This window comes from Saccopteryx leptura, chromosome 8, assembly GCF_036850995.1.
Source record: "Saccopteryx leptura isolate mSacLep1 chromosome 8, mSacLep1_pri_phased_curated, whole genome shotgun sequence".
Lineage (NCBI taxonomy): Eukaryota > Metazoa > Chordata > Mammalia > Chiroptera > Emballonuridae > Saccopteryx > Saccopteryx leptura.
Genome location: NC_089510.1, coordinates 1,856,750 through 1,880,966, shown reverse-complemented (window position 1 = coordinate 1,880,966; position 24,217 = coordinate 1,856,750). Strand labels below are relative to the sequence as shown.

At 50.0% G+C, this 24,217-nt stretch overlaps 1 protein-coding gene and 1 long non-coding RNA gene across 3 annotated transcripts in view; both read right to left on the bottom strand.

The window, feature by feature from the left end:
• The window catches only part of LOC136379798 (uncharacterized), a 555,021-nt gene that overhangs the window by 25,172 nt on the left and 505,632 nt on the right, over positions 1 to 24,217 (bottom strand). The gene's annotated exons all lie outside the window — the stretch shown is intronic.
• The window catches only part of PLS1 (plastin 1), a 112,517-nt gene that overhangs the window by 23,481 nt on the left and 64,819 nt on the right, over positions 1 to 24,217 (bottom strand). For both annotated transcript variants that reach the window (XM_066347356.1, XM_066347355.1), the window contains exons 3-8: positions 18,393 to 18,556; positions 16,014 to 16,143; positions 11,094 to 11,226; positions 7,060 to 7,141; positions 2,503 to 2,668; positions 2,248 to 2,390 (exon numbers count right to left, since the gene is read on the bottom strand). In XM_066347356.1, the coding sequence (XP_066203453.1) occupies positions 2,248 to 2,390; positions 2,503 to 2,668; positions 7,060 to 7,141; positions 11,094 to 11,226; positions 16,014 to 16,143; positions 18,393 to 18,556 (818 nt within the window). The remainder of the gene's footprint in view (positions 1 to 2,247; positions 2,391 to 2,502; positions 2,669 to 7,059; positions 7,142 to 11,093; positions 11,227 to 16,013; positions 16,144 to 18,392; positions 18,557 to 24,217) is intronic.

The following is a 24,217-nucleotide window of genomic DNA, read 5'->3' as shown; positions in this document are numbered from 1 at the left end:
TTGTACGTCCCGCTGACCGTCAGGGTTAAGTATTATCTCTTGAGAGCCTTCCCTTGATTCTCGAGAATGTCACCACCCGGTAACAAATGGTTCAATGAAGTCACATCCAAAGATGTGGCTGGCACACGCGTCCTGGTGCGTACACGGGGGCCCCTCCCGTTAACCAGCCCTCCCCATTTGACTCAGACTGGACTTGCGACTTGCTCCCACCAGTGGAATGCGGTCAGAGTGCAGTTCTGGGGCTTCCAGAACTTCTTAAGCGAAGCCTGAAGCGTTTCCACTTGGAACTCCCAAGTCCAAGGTCTGGGACCCTCATGCTGTGAGGACGCCCAAGCTGGTCATGTGGACAGAGGCCTCCAGGACAAGCAGAGCCACCAGACACATGACCGCGCCCCTGCCCGCGTCCCGGGCCAGCCCAGCTCACAGCAGGACGCAGACTCAGTGAGCCCAGCCGGGACCATCAGAAGCTGAAACCCCCAGCTAGGCTGCTTTTAACAGTAAAAGATGAGAATATCCCATGTGTGCTGCTTGGTGGCAAATCAGGCGTAGAAGGTACGCCAGCCTTCTGTACGCGAGAGTGCGGGCGAGAGCCCGTTGGCGGAATGGAACGTTCATCACGGGGAATCCCGCTCAACTGCGCCAAGGCGGACACAGTGTTTGTTGACTGAATGACAAAAATTCGAGCAAGAGAGATGGAAGACACCAAAAAGGGTAGGAAATAAAGAAAAGGAAAAGCTGAACCGTGAGAATCAGAGAAAGATGCTGCACTTTTATCATCAAAGCCCAAACTCCTCTCCTACCTGGGGCCACGTGAACAAGGGTAATGTACACCCATGTCCGTGGAAGGCTCAGGTGACCGAAATTACTTTAACATTTTGGACATTGTTATGTGTCATTCAAAGCATAAATTGGAACTATACTGAAACTCAACTCCACTTAAGAAATAAATTACCCTGACCAGGCGGTGGCGCAGTGGATAGAGGGTCGACCTGGGATGCTGAGGACCCAGGTTCGAGACCCTGAAGTCTCTGGCTTGAGGAAGGAATCACTGGCTCAGCTGGAGCCCCCCGGACAAGGCACATATGAGAAAGCAGTCAATGAACAACTAAGGAGCCACAACAAGTTGATGCTTCTCATCTCTCTCCCTTCCTGTCCCTCTATCCCTGTCTGTCTCTCTCTCTCTCAATTGCTAAAAATAAAATAAAAATTAAATTTAAAAATGAATAAATTAAAAAGAATAAAATAAAATAAATTAACGTGGCTTCACCAAGAAGCAAATCTCAATGTATTCTGTAACTGCCTGCATTACTGCGGCCCTGAATGCAATGTAGGAGCTCAGGTTCTGAGGGCAGTCTTCCTTAGACTGGTCAAGAGGAGAGCTGGGGCGGAGCACGGGAGGAAAGCCTACTTCCTCCAGCCGACTAAAAAGCTTTACTTTTGGTATCACTTAAAAATGTCTTCGTCTTCCAGTGCCTTGAAAATGACCATTGTGAACATGACAGGTACAAGGTACCACTTTTAAAAAAATCATCGTTACGCAAAATACAGAAGAAAAGTTATTGGCATGGTTGTTGCATAGAGTTACGTTGAGAGCAATTCATCAGTGAACCTGCGTTAACTACCTGGTGATGAACTCAGAAAAGTGGTGAGAACTTGCATGTGAAGATTTTGAATAGGCCTTAATTTTGAAACTAAAAAATGCCTGGTTACATCATTCTAGTCTGGGTGTGTCCTCACTGGCACTGTGGGCCCACTGCCCCATGTGTCCTGGTGAGAGAATGTATTGTCCAGTATGAAGTACAGCTTTTCTTTTTTAAGTAAAAGGAGGGGAGATAGTAAGACAGACTCCCACATACATCCTGACCAGGATCCACCCAGTGACATCCATCTGGGGCCAATGCTCGAATCAACCAAGCTATTTTTAATGCCTGAGGCTGATGTTCAGAACAACCGAGCCACTGGCTGCAAGAGGAGAAGAGGGAGAGAAAGGGGAGAGGGAGAACAGAAATAAATGGTCACTTTTCCGGGTACCCTGACTGTGGATCGAACCCGGGACATCCACATGCCAGGCAGATGCTCTACCACTGGCCAGGGCCCCAGTTTTTTTAAAAATATAAGATTTTGTAGAGGATAACTCTCAGAGAAGTACAAAATTCTGCATCCTACACCGTGCCCCGGGGGACGAATTGCTTTTGCACCCTCCTGCACCCTGGCTTGATGTGGCACGTTTGAGCGTGACGACAGCACCTTGATGTCCTGGCTGAAGTTGTTGATGGTGTGCCAGCCCGCGTTGGTCAGGTGGTAGTTCACCCAGCGCAGCAGCAGCTCCTCGGGCGACAGCTTCATCAGCTCCTCCAGCTCCTCCCCGTCACTCAGCAAGGCGATCAGAGCTGCGGGGAGGAAGGGAGAGGGGGGGGGATGCCACACGTCAGCGCGCTTTGCTGCAGGCGTGCGTCCCGGAGCTGCACGTGCTGCTGCTGCTGCTGCTGCTGCTGACCGTACCTTCGTTCTTGGAGAGCTCGATGTCCGCAAACAGGCCCACTTTGATGATCTGCCAGAGGAGCCCCAACACCAGGTGCGGCTTTCCCTCCTTGAGGTCCTGCGCGCCGATGTTGACCACCGTGCAGCCGATGGCCGAGGCGGAATTCAGGGCCAGGTTCAAATTTTCCTGAATGGCCAAGGAGAAAAAAAAACACCCATGAGGAGGGGTGTACCTGCCAGAGTCAACGCATGGTGAAGGGAAGTAAGGAAGGGAGATTGTGGCATTTCAGATCTTTGAAATGTAAGTAGTATTTTTCTTCTTCTTCTCTTATTTTATTCAGTTAGAGGAGGGGAGGCAGAGAGAGACACTCACATGCGCCCCAACCAGGATCCATCCCCATCCCGCAAGCCTACTAGGGGGCCATGCTCTGCCCATCTGGGGTGTTGCTCCGTTGCTTGGGAACTGAGCTATTTTTAATGCCTGAGTCAGAGACCATGGAGCCATCCTCTGCACCCAGGGCCAACTCACTCCAATTGAGCCATGGCTGCAGGAGGGGAGGAGAAGAGAGAGAGAGAGAGAGAGAGAGAGGGAGAAAGAAAGGTGAGAAGGGGAGGGGTGGAGAAGCAGATGGGCACTTTTCCTGTGTGCCCTGACTGGGAATCAAACCCAGGACATCCACATGCCGGGCTAACGCTCTACCACTGAGCCAACCTGCCAGGGCCTATAAGTAGTATTTAAATGAGCAGAACACCAATACTCAAAAGAAAATGCTGGTTTTGACAATGACCTCTCTATGCCGATGACTTTCAAATACCTGTCTCCCAGCCCCCGCTCTGAACTCTACACCTGCAATCTCACTTGCTTAGGTCTACCTGGGTGTTTCATAAGCACCTCAAATGCAGCAAGTTCAGAAGCAAAGCAGCTGTCCTGCCAGGCTTCCCTGGTCTTCCTCTAACCCCCTGTTACAACTGGCTTTTCTTTACTTCCTGTCTTGGTTGACAGGACCCCCATTCATTCTTGCCTTCTTCCTTCCTAAGTCAGAAATCCAAGCAGACTCCTTGTTCTACCTCGTCCCCCCAAAACAAGTCACCAACACCTGTCCATGCCACCTTCCGAACACCTCCGGAAACTGTCCACGGCTTTCTTCAGGTTCCTCAATTCCTTCCTGACACCCATCGCCAACAATCTACAGTCTGTCTTCCACAGCACTCCCCTGTCGGTGACCACAGTAAAATAGAACCCGGATGGTGTTCGCTAGCTTGAAACCCCTCAGGCCCTGGCAGGGTGGCCTGAGGGGGTGGAAAGAAGTCATGGGTTCGATCTCCAGTCAGGGCACATTCGAGAAGCAACTGATGAGTGCACAACTAGATGGAGCAAGCCAGTGGAACAATAAGTTAATGCTTCTCCTACTCTCTCTCTCTCTCTCTCTCTCTCTCCCCCCATTCCTCCCTCCCTTCCTCTCTCCGTCTCTCAAATCAATGGAAACATTTAAAAAAAAAACAAAACAACCTTCAAACGTTCCCTGTCACTCCTTCTAGGTCCTCTCACTCACGACACAGGACCTCTGAACTCCTCTGGGGCACCCTTTCCGCAAATGTCCGCCAAGTCCGTCAGTATTGCTTAAATGCAGCCCATGGCCTTTCTGATGACCCCACACAGAACAGTGGCATCACCCCGGCCTCTGCGGGCACACGTGTCCCTACTTGACTCCTGAGCGTCCTCTGATGGAGTCTGTCCTCACAGGTCTATCGTCGTATCTCCCCCACTCAGAGTAGGAGCTCTGTGATAACAGGTTTTCGATACGTTTGGGGCTGCTTCCCAGGTTCTTAGCACATGGAGCCTGCTCCACAGGTACTGACTGGATAAGCGGGTGAACGGGTAAGTGATGAACGGAACGGAGGGAAAGGAGAAGGTCAAGTCCAACTTCGTCATCAGGCCTGCCTCTTCTCATCCGACGTCAGTCCACTCCTTCAAGCATCCCCGAGACCTAGAGTAGCAGTGATACCCCACTCATACCGCAAGGATGAGCTCTCTAAAAATAAAACTGTAACAGCTTAGCCCCTGAGACCCATCCTGCAGCTACAGTTACAGAACCTTTCTCCCTTTATTTTCTTTAATGCACCGCATACACGTACCACAGGTGAAATCAATTAAGTTTATACAACATTAAGAAATGTGGTATTTCAGTGTCGGCCCAGCATGTAGAAGTCCTGGGTTCAATTCCCGGCCAGGGCACACAGGAGAAGCGCCCATTTGCTTCTCCACCCTTCCCCCTCTCCTTCCTCTCTGTCTCTCTCTTCCCCTCCCGCAGCCAAGGCTCCATTGGAGCAAAGATGGCCCAGGCGCTGAGGATGGCTCCATGGCCTCCGCCTCAGGCGCTAGAATGACTCCAGTTGCAGCGGAGCAACGGCCCAGATGAGCAGAGAGCATCAACCCCTGGTGGGCGTGCTGGGTGGATCCTGGTTGGGCGCATGCGGGAGTCTGTCTGACTGCTTCCCCGTTTCCAACTTCAGAAAAATACAAAAAGAATAAAAAAAAAAAAAAAAAAGAAATGTGGTATTTCAGATTCAGCACCGTAAAAAATTGTGACATGTGTTCTAGAAATAAGCCATATGTGAATATTCTCAACAGACATTACATGAAGCATCCTGACATACAAGATGTGAAAATAATATAATAATTATTATTATTATCCAGCAATTACACTCAGAAATGGGCTTCTTCAAGAATGGTGGTTTCGGCAAGGGATACGCCCTATTATTGGCTTACTGGAGCAGGGGACACAAAGTTATGTTAGTCAACATCGAGTTCTATAACTCTCAAGGACAAACAGGAAGTGGGGAATCCTCCACATAGCCTAAAATTAACCCCGGGCCACGGTCCTGAGGTCACAGCTTATAGGAGGGACTTGACCACATCCATCAGCAAACGCAAGTACTGCACATGCCCCCGGGAACGAAGGGGACAGCTCAGCAGGGTTCAATTCCCACAGCGGCTGCTGCGACTCGCACACTAAATAGCGGCTGTCGCTGCCACCACGTCAGAGTGGCAGTGTGGCCCCAGGGGCTGGAAGGAGAAGCGAGTCCTGGACCGTTGGGACCCCTGGGGTCACGGCCTGGCTCTGACACTGTCACCTCTCGGTGTCTCAGCCTTCACCAGCTCTCAAACCACCGTGACTTGTTTTCTGGCTGCTGGGAGGAGTCAGGGGGACAACTCATGGAGTGCGTCTAGAACAGTGACGGGTACCCCGTAAGTACTCAGTCAAGACTGACACCCACCCACTGATCCAGACAGTCTGAGGGAAACTGTGGTGACGATACCTGAACAAGGGAAACAGTGTGGTGCCTGAACCTGAACAAGACGTGAGTGGACAACCTGCCCACAGAACAATTACAAAAGAACAGCTAAATATTTTGTGAACTGGTAAAAAAAGTAGGCACTATTTTTTCTTTTCAACCGACCAGTGAAAACACCAGCATGCAGCAGATCTTGATTAATAAAATGACAGTGATGACAGTAACATAATCTGGATACTATCATCTTAAGTCAAGAGGTTCATCCAAAGTCCTTTGGATCTTAATTGCATTCATTAGAAAATGTAACTAAGTTTGTATTTAATAAAAACCTAGTTTTCATTTGAAACTGAAATTATGTTAAATCATAGGTTTTACTTGGGCCTAAACATCCATTAAGAAAGGCCTTATAGGCCCTGGACAGTTGGCTCAGCAGTAGAGTGTCAGCCCGGTGTGTGGAAGTCCCAGGTTCAATTCCTGGCCAGGGCACACAGGAGAAATGACCATCTGCTTCTCCTCTCTCTCTCTCTCTCTCTCTCTCTCTCTCTCTCTCTCTCTCCCCTATCCTCCCATAGCCATGGCTTGAATGGTTGGAGCAAGTTGGCCTCAGGCACTGAGGATGGCTCTGTGGCCTCACCTCAGGGGCTAAAAATAGCTGGGTTGCCGAGCAACAAAGCAGAAGCCACAGATGGGCAGAGCATTGCCAGTAGGGGGCTTGCTGGGTGGATACCAGTCTAGGCACATGCAGGAGTCTGTCTCTCTGCCTTCCCTGCCTCTCCTTAATAATAAAAAGGAAAAAAAAGTCCTTGTAGTCTGACTAGTGGAGACACAGTGCATAAAGTGTTGACCTGGAATGCTGAGGTTGCTGATTCAAGACCCTGGGCTTGCGCTGTCAAGGTACATATGAGAAGCAACTACTACAAGTTGATGCTTCCTGCTCCTATTCCCTTCTTTCTCTCTCTGCCTCTCTGTCTCTCTCTCTCTCTCTCTCTCTCAAGTCAATAAATAAAATCTAGAAGAAAAAAAGGAAGGAGGGAGGGAAGAAAGGAGGGAGGGAGGGAAGGAAGAAGAGAGGGAGGAAGAAAGGGAGGGAGGAAGAAAGAAAGGGAGGGAAGGAGGGAGGAAGAGAGGGAGGGAGGGAAGGAGGGAGGAAGAGAGGGAGGGAGGGAGGGAGGGAGGAAGGGAGGGAGGGAGGGAGGAAGGGAGGAAGGGAGGAAGGGAGGAGGGAAGGCCTTACATTTTACAGCATAGTAACATTGTTACTGGCAAAGTGCAAATACTCACAGAAATAGTGAAAGGGGTGAGCTTTTTCTTGTTAATGGCTCTTTCGTCAATTGTATCCGGTTCAGATAAGTTGATCATTTTGCTAAAGAGAAAATGGGAAAAATTTAGTGTAAAATTCCCAGCAATGTTTTCAGTTTATTTTTGCAAGCAGGCAAAATAGTTAAATTTTGAAAAGAAAGAGGAATCCACTTCCTTACAACATTACACTGTAATTCACGTCAGGGACTTTATTGTAAAACTAAAAAAAGATCCTCTAACCCTAAAACAACTTCATCACGCACGGCCGTAGCGACAGCACCACTTCATCCTGATTTTCACAAACGGTCCTGTGTTTTCTGTACGTGAGTCTTGTCTTTTTTTTTTTTTTATTCATTATAGAGAGGAGAGAGAGAGAGAGAAGGGGGAGGAGCAGGAAGCATCAACTCCCATATGCGCCTTGACCAGGCAAGCCCAGGGTTTCGAACCGGCAACCTCAGTGTTTCCAGGTTGACACTTTATCCACTGCGCCACCACAGGTCAGGCTTGTCTTTATTTCACGTCACGATCACCGGCACACAGCGCGGCAAAGACTGTCTCGAGAAGCCGAGCTTCAGAGAGGAAGCCACACGGTGACAACGACTGTCCTCAGACAGGAAGGGAGCCAGAGACTGGGTCTTTCTAAAACTTTCAAGAGTTCAGACACGTTTCAAGAAATGACTACACATCTTATCTCTCTGTTCTAGAAGATATTTTGGAAAACATCCAATCAATTAATAATAGGCATTCCCTCCGCAGGTCAGAGGAAGGGAACCAAGTTGCAGGTGGACATCACAGTATATTTTTGCTCTTCCCTTTTATTTTATTCTTTTTTTTTTTTCTGTATTTTTCTGAAGCCGGAAACAGGGAGAGACAGTCAGACAGACTCCCGCATGCGCCCGACCGGGATCCACCCGGCACGCCCACTAGGGGCTACGCTCTGCCCACCAGGGGGCAATGCTCTGCCCCTCCGGGGCATCGCTCTGTTGCGACCAGAGCCACTCTAGCGCCTGGGGCAGAGGCCACAGAGCCATCCCCAGCGCCCGGGCCATCTTTGCTCCAATGGAGCCTTGGCTGCGGGAGGGGAAGAGAGAGACAGAGAGGAAGGAGAGGGGGAGGGGTGGAGAAGTAGATGGGCGCCTCTCCTGTATGCCCTGGCCGGGAATCGAATCCGAGACTTCTGCACGCCAGGCCGACGCTCTACCACTGAGCCAACCGGCCAGGGCCTTTATTCTTTTTTATTACACTTTTTTTTTTCTGAAGTTGGAAATGGGGAGGCAGTCAGACAGACTCCCGCATGCGGCCGACTGGGATCCACCTGGCATGCCCACCAGGGGGCGATGCTCTGCCCATCTGAGGCATTGCTCTGTTGCAACCAGAGCCATTCTAGCGCCTGAGGCAGAGGCCACAGAGCCATCCTCAGCGCCTGGGCCAACTTTGCTCCAATGGAGCCTTGGCTGCGGGAGGGGAAGAGAGAGACAGAGAGGAAGGAGAGGGGGAGGGGTGGAGAAGCAGATGGGCGCTTCTCCTGTGTGCCCTGGCCGGGAATCGAACCCAGGACTCCTGCACGCCAGGCCAACGCTCTACCGCTGAGCCAACCAGTCAGGGCCTGTTTTTTTTTATTTTTTAAATCATGAGGCCTTGCTTTCAAGGTCTGCATTCCTATGGAAAGAAGGTGAAGGGATTAAGCCAAAGAAACATATACACGTCACGCACAGACACAGAGCACAGGGTGGGGACAGCCAGAGGGAAAGGAGGTGGGAGGTGGACACGGGCCGAGGGGGTGACGGGGACGGACTTTGTTTGGGGTGATGGCGCACCATACAGGGTGCGGATGGTGTTTTGTGGAGTTGGATGCTTGACACTGGTACGGTTTTGTGAACCAACGTCATCCCAATAAACTCAACCCACTTTTAATAAATAAATAAATATAAAAAGTTCAAGCGAGCTTCAGCCCTTCTGCTCCCCGGGAGGGTCTGTCCTCTCTCGGCTCAACTGAGGACACCTGTGTCACTCCATCTGACAGGTGTGCCTCCCCAGGACCGAGCCAGACTCCAGGCAGAAGGAACAGGGTCTGCGGTCCCACCGACCCCGCCAAGCCTGTGCCCTCGGTGGTTTCGCTGGAGCGCAGGCAGGGGACGGTGGGGACCTCGTTCATCTGCTCACAGAACTTGTCACATGTCATGTCCTAAAACAGTAGTCCCCAAACTTTTTACACAGGGGGCCAGTTCACTGTCCCTCAGACCCATTGGAGGGCCGGACTATAAAAAAAACAACTATGAACAAATCCCTATGCACACTGCACATATCTTATTTTAAAGTAAAAAAACAAAACGGGAACAAATACAATATTTAAAATAAAGAACAAGTAAATTTAAATCAACAAACTGACCAGTATTTCAATGGGAACTATGCTACTCTCACTGACCACCAATGAAAGAGGTGCCCCTTCCGGAAGTGCAGCGAGGGCTGGATAAATAGCCTCAGGGGGCCGCATGTGGCCCGTGGGCCATAGTTTGGGGACCCCTGTCCTAAAAGCTGGTATCCTGCACTCGGAGGGAGGGGAAGGTTTTCTTTCTTTTCAAGTAAAATCACTAAAAACAGGCTGATGGAGATATGCTGGATCGGGAATAACGGCTAAGTGTGGGTGATAAGAATATTTGTGATGGTTCTTTTCTTCTTTGTACGTTTTGTGTTTTTAGACACATTTTTTTTATTTAAAAAAAAAAAGAGGCCCTGGCCGGCTGGCTCAGCGTGAGAGCGTCTTCCCGGAATACGGAAGTCCCAGGTTGTTTTGTTTTGTTTTGTTTTTTGTTTTTGTTTTTTTTCTACAGAGACAGAGAGAGAGTCAGAGAGAGGAACAGATAGAGACAGACAGATAGGAATGGAGAGAGATGAGAAGCATCAATCATTAGTTTTTCGTTGTGACACCTTAGTTGTTCATTGATTGCTTTCTCATATGTGCCTTGATAGTGGGCCTTCAGCAGACCGAGTAACTAACCCCTTGCTCGAGCCAGCGACCTTGGGTCCAAGCTGGTGAGCTTTTGCTCAAACCAGAAGAACCCGCGCTCAAGCTGGCGACCTTGCGGTCTCGAACCTGGGTCCTCCGCATCCCAGTCCGACGCTTTATCCACTGCACCACCCCCTGGTCAGGCAAAGTCCTGGTTTGATTCCTGGCCAGGGCACACAGGAGAAGCGCCCATCTGCTTCTCTACCCATCCCCCTCTCCTTCCTCTCTGTCTCTCTCTTCTCCTCCCGCAGCCAAGGCTCCATTGGAGCAAAGTTGGCCCAGGCACTGAGAACAGCTCCATGGCCTCTGCCTCAGGTGCTAGAATGGCTCCAGTTACAATGGAGCAACGCCCCAGATGGGCAGAGCATCACCCCCTGGTGGGCATGCTGGGTGGATCCCAGTCAGGTGCATGTGGGAGTCTGTCTCTCTGCCTCCCCACTTCTCAGTTCAGAAAAATAAGAAAAACGCTTGCTCTGCACCAAGAACTCCGCTGGGACCACAGCACACGACAGAGGTAAGACGTGCCCTTTGAGCATTTCCAGCGGAGAAAGCAGACACTGACCACAGAGTCGGGGGCACGGCAAGGCGGCACCCCACCCTGCGTGGCGCTGCAGCACTGATGCGGTCGGTGCACCTTTAGCTCCCATTCCCCCGTGTGCTTGTCTGTCCCCATCGAGAATCAACACCCCCACACACCCATCAAGAACTGGAAAAAGGAGCCCTGGGAATGTTTCAAAATACATCCGAGGCGTAACTCCAAAGCGTCCTGCCAGTTTGAAGGTGCAACGATAACACAGACATCAGAACATTTAAAATCACATTTGAAAGAAAACCCTGGGACACAGACGGCATTCACCCCCTGCGGGGTGTCAATTCTTCCAGACCTACGCGGCCACCTGTGAACTGATTCCAGGGGACAACGGGTCTGCTCACGCGTCACTGTCACTGACCGCTCCTCGGTGGGGACGGTCAAGGCCACGGCTCCCTCAACCCTGGGGGCTCAACTCACCACAGAAGGATGCCGTCTGCGAGTGACCTGAAAAGACTGCCGTCGCCAGGGTTCATGGGGAGGAGGTGCCTGCAGTCCGGGTCGTCCTCCAGGGCTTTGTTGATCCAGTTCACAAAGGCCACCTTCTCTTCCTCTGCAAACAGAAAAGGCTCGGTAGCAGACCTCCCGCCGCAGAGCGCAGAGCGCACAGCGCACGGCTCGGGGGAAACGCCGCCGTTCTGAGATGATCAACGCCAATGACTACGGCTCCACTGAAACGCTAAAGGGGTGTCAGGGGAGGGGAAAGGGGAAGTCACCCCACTTTTTTTTTTTTTTTTTTTCATTTTTCTAAAGCTGGAAACAGGGAGAGACAGTCAGACAGACTCCCGCATGCGCCTGACTGGGATCCACCCGGCACGCCCACCAGGGGCGACGCTCTGCCCACCAGGGGGCGACGCTCTGCCCATCCTGGGCGTCACCATGTTGCGACCAGAGCCACTCCAGCGCCTGAGGCAGAGGCCACAGAGCCATCCCCAGCACCCGGGCCATCCTTGCTCCAATGGAGCCTTTGGCTGCGGGAGGGGAAGAGAGAGACAGAGAGGAAAGCGCGGCGGAGGGGTGGAGAAGCAAATGGGCGCTTCTCCTGTGTGCCCTGGCCGGGAATCGAACCCGGGTCCTCCGCACGCTAGGTCACCCCACTTTTTCATCTGCTGCTGCACTAGGCACTTTTGGGGGGGGAGGGAGGGATAGATCTCGTAAAATGAGCACAATAAACAACTCAGTTTGATTCTGGAGTCTTTCCAAATATAGATTGCTCCTGAGAGCAAATGGATCAGCAGAAGGCAAGCATCGAAGGTCAGAGACACACACACACACACACACACACACACACACACACACACACACACGGGGGGGAGGGAATAAGAAACAAATGTCTACCATCACCCTTGAAAAATTCACAGACTTGTTATTTGGGGTTTACAACAGAGACACTTGACTTCAATCAAGAGTTTTTAAGGCTCTGGTCAGTTTGCTCAGTGGATAGAGCATCAGCCCATCATACAGATGTCCTAGGTTCAATTCCTGGTCAGAAGCACACAAGAAAACAACCATTGGCTTTTCTCCCTCTCCACCTTCTCTTCCCACAGTTCAGTGTTGGCCTCAGGGTCAGGTGGTCCCAGTGCATCAGCCTCAGGTGCTAAAAATAGTTTGGTTGATTTGAGCATCGGCCCCAGATGGTGTTGCCACGTGGATTCCCATTTGAGATGCATGTGGGAGTCTGTCTCACTATCACCCCTCCTCTAAAAAAAAAAGAGTTATTCAAATAACATCCAGATCTAGACACCAGCACTATTCTCAGCCACTTGCACCATCACCTGCCCAACACATAGCTACTGGCGTGAGCACCTTGACCTTTAGGGAGAAATGCTGTTGCGTTAATGCAGGGTGCAAAATCGGAAGGGACTGAAAGGAAAAGTGTTCTATTGCTCTATTATTATATAACTATAAAAAACCTTTAACAATATAAAACATAAAAGGAAATGAGTCCCATGTCCATCACTGGGTAATACGCAGTAAGCTGACCTTCTCCATGACTGCCCCCATTCCAAGAATTAGGCAGTCCTCCTTAGAGCATATCTGACAGGTGACCCAAAAATTTAATACAATACACAACACAGATACACACACACACACACAGAATCAAAAAGATACAAACAACTACTAATGTTTCTCTTTTGTACTTATTATAATCTCCCTTCTATCTCCTTAGGGACTTACTGCCCAGGGATTTAAAGATCACTGAGACACTGGAGCTTCACGATAAGATAAAACAGATAAACAAGGAAATGCAATGTAAGGAAAATAAACACACCACAAGAGAGATATAAGCCATGTTTTGAAGAATTTGAGAAAAGAAATAGCCCTCGCTGGAGGCACAATGAATAAAGCATTGTCCCAGAGCACCGAGGTCACCAGTTCGATCCTGGGGTCGCTGGCTTGACCCCGAGGGTGCCAGCTGGATCCTGCGGTTGCAGATTTGAGCCCCGGTCAGGGCACATGTGAGAAGCAATCAATGGCACAACTAAGTGGAACGAGTTGATGTTTCTCTCTCCCTCATTCTCTGCCTCAACCTCCCTCCCTCTCTTCCTCTATCAAAGAAAAGAAAAGAAAGATAAAGAAGAAACGGAGAGAATAGAAAAGATCACTTCTGGTTGGGGTGGATGAAGAAAAGGCTTTCTGGAGAAGGTACTATGTCATACTAAGTCAAAGGCAGGTTTTAATCCATGAAGCTGGGCAGGGAAAGGGACCAGGAACGAGACACACCTCACAGCCACGAGCCGTGACAAAGACAATGGACACACGTTGCAGAGAAAGGGGAGAAGCAGGACCTCCTGTGCAGTGTTCGCGGGATGTACCACGGTACTGATACTTTGGGAAGACAGTTTGGCAGGGTTGTCTTTTTATTTATTTTTTAAATGCTATGCCTAGAGCTCCCAATGTGACCTGGCCACTCTACCCGCAGGTGTCCCCAGGTGTGCCCCTCAGAGAATTCAAAGCCTGTGCCCACAGCGAAATGTAAACACGGGCGTTCAAACAGCCTCGTCCTAGGAACCCCCAGCGTGAAAACAACCCAAACGCCCGCCGGCCGCCGGGAGGGGCTGCGAGTGTGGCACCCTCCCCGGAACAGAGGGCTGTTCAGCCACAGACAGGGACGGAGCGGGAGGGACGCCACAACACGAGGGAGCTCTGAAGCTGTCCTGCCACTGAAGCAGCCTGCCAAGCGGAAGGCCACCACCGCAGGGTCCCACTGAGGTGACTCTCCGGAGCAGGCGAACCCCGAGATGGAACGCACGCCAGTCAGCAGCTGCCAGAGGCTGGGGGTGGGGGGGCGGGGAGCGGCAGCGAGCGTGGGGCTTCTCTTCGGGGTAATAAATGGCTGTCGATAAGATAGGGATGATAATGACCGCCCGACTCCTGAACAAATCTGCCCAGCTGTGTACACTTTCTAAAAGGGCGCATTTCACGCTATCTCAATCGCATCTCAGTAAAGCTGATCTTCTAAAAAGAAAGAAAGAAAAAGGCCATTCAATGTATCTCTTGTTGTAGATAATAGTTACCTGGGTGTGTTCATATATATATAAATCATCAAACCATATAATGAAAAAAAGCGCCCTTGATGTACTTAACTATGTGTATCATATACCTCCACAAACAACTCAAATGTGTAGTGAAGGACACAGAAGAGTGGTCCCCTCTGAGGAGGAGTACGTGCTGTGAGAGACAGGAAACTTCTCAGGAGAGAGAAATGTCATGTTTGGGTCTGGTTGGCAGCTACATGGATGTAGGTAGTTACAAGATATATATATATGCACGTAAAAATTCAGAAATTACAGCACTTGGCTAAATGTGCATATTACCTCAATTAAAAGGTGGGGGTTTTTTTGAAAGGAAGAAGCCTTTTCCATTAGACTAGACAGGCAGAAATGTAGTCAAAGAGAAAATAATAGACCTGGCCAGTTGTCTCAGTGGTAAAGCATCAGCCTGGCATGTAGAATCCGGGGTTCAATTCCCAGTCAGGGCACAGAGGAGAGATGACCATCTGCTTCTCTTCCTTTCCCTCTCCCCCTCCTCTCCCTCTTCCCCTCCTGTAGCCATGGCTCAATTAGTTCAAATTCATCACCCTGGGCCAAGGATGTCTCTGTGGAGCCTCTGCCTCAAGTGCTAAAAATAGCTCGGTTGCCAACATGGTCCCAGATGGGCACACATTAGCTGCAGATGGGGGATGCCAGGTGGATCCTGGTTAGGGCGCATGTGGGAGTCTTTCTCTATATCCCCCCTCCTCTCACGTGGAGGAAAAAAAAAAGAGAGAGAAAATACCTTTCCAAAAATGGAGGCAGCAGGTATAGACCACTGCCAGGCAGGAGAAATGCTAGGGCACCGTTCGAGGGAAGTCTGGTTAGAGAGGGAGAAAAGCAACAGGATACCTCACAGATTTAGATCTCAAAGGAAGCCAGGAGAAAAAAGCTACAGAGAGTTCTCATGAACTCTTGAAAAACTTCACAAGCACAGGTCTAATTCTGTCACTTTCATATGAACAAAAGGAACTTGGCCAAAGGCTCTGTGACATCTCGACCCCAACAGGCAAGCATCACGCGGGGCAAAGCATCTCATCCTAAGAGCAAACGGGACTCTGGGTTTCTCACCAGGCAACGGTCCAATGGTTCTATCAGATCAAGCAAATCAGGAATGGTGCTCTCTTGTCACTGGGACGCTTGCTAAATGGCGAATCGGGAATCTCGGCTCCCGGAACAAGAGAAGGCAAAAGTCCTCGCAATAAAACCTCTCCACAGATGCCTAGATTGGGTCTAAAGGTAACTCGCTTTAACAGTCGGGATGAAAATATCCATTCAAAGGCGATGCCTGAACACAGTCCACACTGAATAGAAGTCATATTTACTGTGTTGTTTCTTACTTTTTTTAAAAAAAGATTTTATAATATTTATTCATTTTAGAGAGGAGAGAGACAAAGAGAGAGAGAGAAAAGAGGGGGGAGGAGCAGGAAGCATCAACTCCCCTATGTGCCTTGACCGGGCAAGCCCAGGGTTTCGAACCGGCGACCTCAGCATTCCAGGTCGATGTTTTCGTCCCTGGTGCTGTTTCTCCTCGTCGCACGCAGCGCCAGACACATAGGAGGAACTCACGGATTTCCCTGGTTCCAGGGTTTTTCACTCCAACATCTCTGGAGTTTGAGAGACATTTCAAATTTGACGGCAAATTATCATTTAGTCTGGTGCTCCCCCCCCCCCCCCCCCCCCCCCCCCGGTGTTCATCAGGCAGCAGCAGCAAGGACCACACACAAGATCTTAGCTCGGACGGACAGGAGGCCTGCAGAATGAACGCGTCAGCGACAGGGGGCGGTGTGGGGGGGGGGGGGCTCACCCGAGTAGGAGTGCTGGGTGCCCTCGCTGGAGATGGACGACGTCCCTCCAATGGCGGTGATCCCTTCCCGCTTGTTGATTATTTTCCGGAACGTTCTGCTGATGTCTTTGCTCTTTAACTCCTGCATGAGCTGGAATGAGATAAAAAGGTAAGATGGAGCCTCGATCAGATCAGCACAGAAGGCCTGGCCACAGGAAGGGAGAGAACTATGCCGGCTGCTGTATTTATTTGGAATGACGTCATAATCAACCCTAACCAGGTATCCTTGCTCTCAGCACGCAGCGCTTGGACTCGCCCGATTAACACTCATGTCATTTTACAAAAAGAAAAACAAAGCCTGACCAGGTGGTGGCGCAGTGGATAGAGCGTCGGACTGGGATGCGGAGGGCCCAGGTTCGAGACCCCAGGGTAGCCAGCTTGAGCGCGGGCTCATCTGGTTTGAGCAAAAAAGCTCACCAGCTTCAACCCAAGGTTGCTGGCTCGAGCAAGGGGTTACTCAGTCTGCTGAAGACCCACGGTCAAGGCACATATGAGAAAGCAATCAATGAACAACTAAGGTGTTGCAATGAGCAACGAAAAACTAATGATTGATGCTTCTCATCTCTCCGTTCCTGTCTGTCTATCCCTCTCTCTGACTGTCTCTGTAAAAAAAACCAAAAAACAAAACAAAAAAACAAAACAGACACAAGTTTGCACCCCAACCACTAGAAGATATTTTGTTATAATTAAGCTTCAATTCTTCTTCCAGACTTGCCCTGGATCTATCTCTTCTACTGAAACGAAACAGTAACTAACTACATGATAGAGTTTTCAATGCCTCCAGGAGGGTATTTTGCTGTCTGAACATCGCAGATGTATACAGGTTGACGTAGGGAGGTCGGCTCATGTACGAAAGACCCTGGAATTAGAGAAACGCCCTCTCCCAACCACTGACTCGCTGGACTTTCTTGAGGATGGTTAGCCTGCATCATTCAGTACTCCAAGCACCAGCCATGGAGAGTTTTAAAAAAGGCAAATCCGATCACATCACGTCACACTCTGTCCCTCCTCTGTCATGGCTTCCTGTTGCTGTTAGGCTAAGATCAACAATCCTACAAGAGCCCGCAGGCCCTGACCCCGACTCACCTCTCCGGCCGTATTCCTTTTCCCTTAACTAGCTCAGCTCTGGCCACATGGACCTTTTTTCCCCAAGTGCTTAACAGCATCTACTGTCCCTAAAGCCACAGAGTCTCGACAGAGGCCATCGGCTCTGCCTGCCTCGCAGTTCATTCACCACCCTCCACACCCCGTTCCGTCCCTTTTCTTTGTTGAAGGTTTTCTCTTCAGATCTCGGCTCAGTCTTTGCAGCTTTGGGGACCCCCTCCCCCGCCCCCATGGAGTCCCTGGGTTCTCCAGCCTCCCTGTCCAAATCCAATCCGTTCTGCTGTAAACTCTCGGGGAGACCCGTCCTGCTTTGCCATAGCAACGGTCACAGTTCTCTTTTATCCGCTTCTGGGGACGCTGCCTTCCCCACGGCACGCACACTCCACGAAGCAGGGGCCACATGGCCTCCTGTGCAGCCCAGGACTCACTGTGCCGGGAGGGAAGGCAGTTTACATGTCACAAATATTCATTTCATTCTGTGGGTGGTTATATTTTTCACATGAAAAATACAGTCGCGGTGGTGTGGATGCGAGGAGGCAACAGCTCCTGGCTCAAGTGCTGGCTGACACCGGTCATCTCTGTTGGCCCGAGAGATCTGAGACACATAACACTCAACACACAGCTCCACAATCACATTTTCGTTCCTTGGTTGAAGTCGTCCATATATTATTCCCACCTTGTTCAGTTCCTTAAGCTTCGGTATTGTTTCATATGAAAAGAATGCTACCCTAGCTAGCCTCGAAATATTCCTGGTGGCCCTACTCAAACGGACGATATAACTCATCACCAGGAAATGACCGCTTCCTGGGAGGTACAGCTTCCACATCGTAGCTATTTCAGTGTGTGTGTGTGTGTGTGTGTGTGTGTGTGTGTGTGTTTCATTTCCCAAGGCCAAATACGAAGATATAAAATTATTCTGCGCACAGAGATAGTCCATGAACACGCCATGCAACTACAGTTTCTACGAGGGCATGAATTGTTCTTGTTCCCTAAGCCTGACTTCCACTCCAACAATGTTTGAGAATGATTGTTTTTCTTCCGCTTTACGAATTATTTGTGGACATTACTGTCGTTATCATCGCCATCATCATCATCATCATCATCATCGATTTTAAAGCAGTGCCTGTTCTGGTCTCAGCAGCCAGTGTAACAAAACGGAGCAACGACCTTATTAACACCCCTCCCCCCCCCCCAAAGAAGGATGGTCATTGGCCAGGGGAGGGTGAGATTACTTACGGACACAAACTCTTCAAAACTGATCTTGCCATCTTTGTTGTTGTCGGCGACGGCCAGGATTTTCTCCACAATCTCGCGCACTTTGTAGCCAGGCAGAGGGAGGCTCGCTTCCTTAAACAGGTCCTGCAGTTCGTAGTCACTGACATATCCGCTGTTGTCGATGTCTGTAAGACAAATGAGGAGCGGTCGGCTATCAACGGCACTCTTGTTGGCGAGACACGTTCCGACGGCCGCCTGGTCCAGTCACAGGCAGGTAAGCCACCTGTCCCTTTCTCCACAAGCGGCCGTAACCTTGGCTCCTGCATGTGAACTATACAAGGTGTTCTACACACTGTATAAAAAACTCGTATTTAAATGGACTTTTTGCCCTGGACAGTTTGCTCAGTGGACGGAGCGTCAGCCTGGCATGCAGACGTCCCGGGTTCTATCCCTGGTCAGGGCACACAGGAGAAGCGACCACCTGCTTCTTTCCCCCTCCCTCTCCCCCTTCTCTCTCTCTTCCCCTCCCACAGCCAGTGGCTCGACTGGTTTGAGCACTGACCCCGGACGCTGTGGATGGCTCGGCTGGTTCAAGCATCGGCCCCATACAGGGGTTGCCGGGTGGATTTCGGTTGGGGCGCATTCAGGAGTCTGTCTCCCTCCCTCTCACTTAAATAAGTAAAAAATTAATTAATTAAGTGGACTCTGCCCCCGTAGGTGTAGGACTGCCATACTTATCTTTAAGTACACAGCACACACATTTCTCCACAGATGAAGAATTCAGGGTTAGCCCATGACTAAGCGCCAAAGAACTCAGTAAGGACTGGGAAGTCTCAGCTCTCGAGACACAGCACGGCCCCAACGGTCAGAAGGGAACACCCTGCCCGCCCCCGAGCCTTGAACTTCTCCACGGAGTTCACGCAGTGGCTTTGCCGGACCGACCCACGCTTCCGTGTAAGTGATGCACGTGTAAAACGCACGGAAGGCGTGGCTGGTCTCCATTTCACCCGGTGGCAAGTTCTGTTTCAGGTGTGAATAATTCACGCCTTCCTCATCACGAATTCATGAGCCCATTATGTAGGCGGAGCCATGTTTGATGTCCCCTGGAGATGAAGTGTCCCGGCAACAACTTCACAATTTTGGACTTTTCAAAATAGGTTTCCTGGCGTTTTCACGTCAGACCCGAGAGGCCTCCCCTGGGTTGCCCTGGAGACTGGACGTCACTGGTTGACACAGAACACAAGTGACACAAACAATTTTGCCCAGAACTGGCCGCCGAGCCTCGGACTGTTGGGTGAGTCGCCTGGATCCACCGTGGACAGGCTCTCACGGCCCGTTTGGTGACAGCTGCTTTTGTTCCTACATTGCTTTCTTCCTCCCAGTGAAAGAGCTGCCCTCACAACAACTGAATTAGCGACAAAGGCAGACACTTTTCTTTAAGTTTCATGCCCATGTTTCAGAATGAATACTCTTCAGGACAGTGAAATTTTTTTTCCAACATAGAATCTACGGATAACCAAAACACCGCTGTGTCTCCAAAGTCAGTCGGGAAGCTACATGGCTCGGTATCTCGATAATGAATACCGCCTTCTTGGAATGCAGACCAAACCTCATTATTCAGTAGACCACCCTATTCTCATGATTTAGTAGATCACCACCAGCAGTTCAGAGCTGTTTCCTATCATTCCGAAATAGAAAAAAGAATAGACCAGGCTGGCTTACTTCCAGACCAGCACGGTGCTGGGGAGTACCTAAAAATAAACAAGACAGAAGAAAAGTTGTTCACCTGCTAACCACCATGCTCACGAACAAGAATGCTGCAAGTCAGGGCTCTGCAGACAGAAAGACGAGCATGCACCGATCCTGGCCCCACCCTCCCTGGTCTCTGCTGTTTGGACATGATGACACAAGACATAACAGACACCATTTTACAGGCACTGATTCTTGTGCCAAGATTTGTGAGGGACATGACTTATCTCATGAAATCCTTACCTCCTTCAGTGAGTTGATAATACTACTCTAATTTTGAAAAGGAGAAAATCAAAGTTTAGGTTAAATAACCAGAATGATCACATCTTCAGAAGAAATAAGACATTCCTCCAGCTCAATGAGAACAACAACCACAACTGACATGATTTAAAAACGGGCAGAGACGTGAGGAAGTCAAGTACAACACAGGGAATACAGCCGATACTGTTACAGTAACTATGAATGGTGCCGGTGGGTATCAGAAGGTAACGGGGACCATGTGGTAAAGCAGGGGTCCCCAAACTACGGCCCGCGGGCCGCATGCGGCCCCCTGAGGCCATTTATCCAGCCCCCACCGCACTTCCGGAAGGGGCACCTCTTTCATTGGTGGTCAGTGAGAGGAGCATAGTTCCCATTGAAATACTGGTTTGTTGATTTAAATTTACTTGTTCTTTATTTTAAATATTGTATTGTTCCCATTTTGTTTTTTTACTTTAAAATAAGATATGTGCAGTGTGCATAGGGATTGGATTTGTTCATAGTTTTCTTTTTTTTTTTTTTTTTTTTTTTTTTTTTTCATTTTTCTGAAGCTGGAAACAGGGAGAGACAGTCAGACAGACTCCCGCATGCGCCCGACCGGGATCCACCCGGCACGCCCACCAGGGGGCGATGCTCTGCCCATCCTGGGCGTCGCCATGTTGCGACCAGAGCCACTCTAGCGCCTGAGGCAGAGGCCACAGAGCCAACCCCAGCGCCCGGGCCATCTTTGCTCCAATGGAGCCTTGGCTGCGGGAGGGGAAGAGAGAGACAGAGAGGAAGGCGCGGCAGAGGGGTGGAGAAGCAAATGGGCGCTTCTCCTGTGTGCCCTGGCCGGGAATCGAACCCGGGTCCTCCGCACGCTAGGCCAACGCTCTATCGCTGAGCCAACCGGCCAGGGCCCATAGTTTTCTTTATAGTCCGGCCCTCCAACGGTCTGAGAGACAGTGAACTGGCCCCCTGTGTAAAAAGTTTGGGGACCCCTGTGGTAAAGTATCTGACTGTCTAACCACTGCACTGCACACCTGAAACTAATATAAAGTAATACTGAATGTCAGCAGTAATTGAAAAATATTTTTTAGTTACAATTTTTTTTTTAAACGAACAATGGACTTAAGTTGACATTTCCCCAAAGGAGACGCACAAACGGCCAATAAGCACCTGGAAAGCCGTTCAGCACCGAATGTCTAATCATCATGGAAGTTCAAATCAAACCCTCAGTGAGATACCACTTCACACCCATGAGGATGGGCACCACTATATCAAAAACAAGACAGAACAGAAAATAACAAGTGTTGGCAAGGATGTGAAGTGATTAAAGCCCATGTGCATTGCTGAGTGGGATTCTAAAATAATGCAGCCACCACAGAAAACAGGATGGTGGTTCCTCAAAACAATTCACCATAAATTTACCATATGATTCACCAATACCATTTCTGAGTACATACCCAAAATAACTGAAGACTTGAACAGCTATTTGCACACGCATGTTCATAGCAACATTATCATCAACAGCCAAAAAGACAGAAACAACTCGAGTGGCCATCGACAGATGAATGGATAGACAACCCGTGGCACAGACATACAATGGAATATTATTATTCAGCCTTTAAAAAGTAAGGGAATTCTGACACATACGATGACACAGATGAGCCCTGAAGACATTAGGCTGAGCCAGTTACACACACAAAAAGAACACACAAATATTTTATGATTGGACATGTATGAGGTCCCTAGAGTAGTAACATTCCTAGACACAGACAGCAGAACGGCAGGAGTCCTAGTGGAGGAGGGGAGACGGACATTGTCATTAACCGAGTCTGGGAGTCTGGTGACAGCAGGGGACGGTGAAACCGTTCTCGACACCGATGGTGGCATGACAATGTGAATGTACTGGACACAAGTGACACTACATGGCAAATTTTTTGCCTATCTAACCACAGTTTTAAAAAAAATAGGACAGGCCCTGGCCGGTTGGCTCAGTGGTAGAGCATTTGCCTGGCATGTGGAAGTCCTGGGTTTGATTCCCAGTCAGGGCACACAGGAGAAATGCCCATCTGCTTCTCTACCCCTTCCCCTCCTCTTTCTCTCTCTTTCTTCTCCCTCTCTCTCTTCCCCTCCTGCAGCCAAGGTTCCAATGGAGCAAGTTGGCCCCAGGCACTGAGGATGGCTCCATGGCCTCCACCTCAGGCGCTAAGAAGAGCTCGGTTGCTGAACAATGGAGCAACGCCCCAGATGAGCAGAGCATCCCTACCAGCCAGCTTGTCAAGTAGATCCTCATCTGGTGCATGTGGGAGTCTGTCTCTCTGCCTCCCCTCCTCTCACTGAATTAAAAAAAAAAATAGGACAGAACTATTCTAATTGCCCACTTCTCCCCAGGGACTCTAAGACACCCCCCCTGGTTCGACGGGAGAGGCCTGAGAGAAGTTTGCTGGTGCAAACAAGCAGTGGGCTGGCCGAGCTCACGAGCAGCTCTTCACCTGGTAGATAAACAGGACACACTCTGCGGCTGCTGGTCCTCCGCCCTCACGGAGCCAGGTACCTTGCTGTCAGAATCGCCCCATCAATGAATTATTGATTCAAAATATCATTAAATAAATATTACAGGATTACATGTCCCTGAGTCACAAAGATTGCAGTTGGTGCGCTACACAAAGGAAAGGGATGACTAATTCATTTGTTTTCGCTACGATCTGGGCGGCGCTTTTTTAGTCAGGCTACGAAACGGCACCTAGGAAAGAAAAGGATCGCCCACGTGAAGAGATGCGTTTTTACGACACACTTCCTCTATTTCAACGCTTAACATGAGCAAAATATTCCAACAATTGTCTAGTTTCCGTCTCGAAAAGACTCTGGGCCTGGCATACAATATGATCCAAAATTTATTTATTTATTTATTATTATTATTTTTTTGTATCTTTCTGAAGCTGGAAACGGGGAGCGCCTGACCAGGATCCACCTGGCACGCCCACCAGGGGGCAACGCTCTGCCCACCAGGGGGCGATGCTCTGCCCCTCCGGGGCGTCCCTCTGTCGCGACCAGGGCCACTCTAGCACCTGGGGCAGAGGCCAAGGAGCCATCCCCAGCGCCCGGGCCATCTTTGCTCCAATGGAGCCTTGGCTGTGGGAGGGGAAGAGAGAGACAGAGAGGAAGGAGGGGGGGGGGGGTGGAGAAGCAAATGGGCACTTCTCCTATGTGCCCTGGCCGGGAATCAAACCTGGGTCCCGCGCTTGCCAGGCTGATGCTCTACCGCTGAGCCAACCGGCCAGGGCCCAAAATTTATTTTTAATAATGATTTTTTTTTTTTTTAGAAATCATACCAAGGTCATGCAACGCCCTGATGACAAATCAGTGGTCCCCCAAATAAAGACGAGAGGCAGAAGGCAGCATTCGCTGTGAGCCGAACTCGGCCACCGTGCAGACTGTATTCTGTGCTGTGGGGACGGCTGGCCATGTGGGGGCCTGTCCTGAAGTTGGCAGAAGTCACTTGACTTCCTAGCGATGATTTGTAAGTCAGAAACTTCCTGAAGGCTGTACTTTTTTTTCTTTTCTTTTTTTTTTCCAAGAGCTTTACTTTTTCTCTTTAAATCTTACTCTGTTTTGGTCTCCAAAACCCATTCCGCACGGCAACGCAGCTGCCTTCGTTTCCCTTTGTAAGAAATCGAGGTGCAAAAAAAACAGCGCTTACTATATTATCTGACCCGGTCTACCTCCTGACTCCTGAGGAAGGGGCGGAGGCTGGTGACGTCACCAGCCCAGCCAGGGTCAGCTGGCCGGCAGCTTTCGGCCGGTTCCCCTTTCACAGGCAGGCCTGAGCAGACTAGAGCTCGTCACTGGGTTTC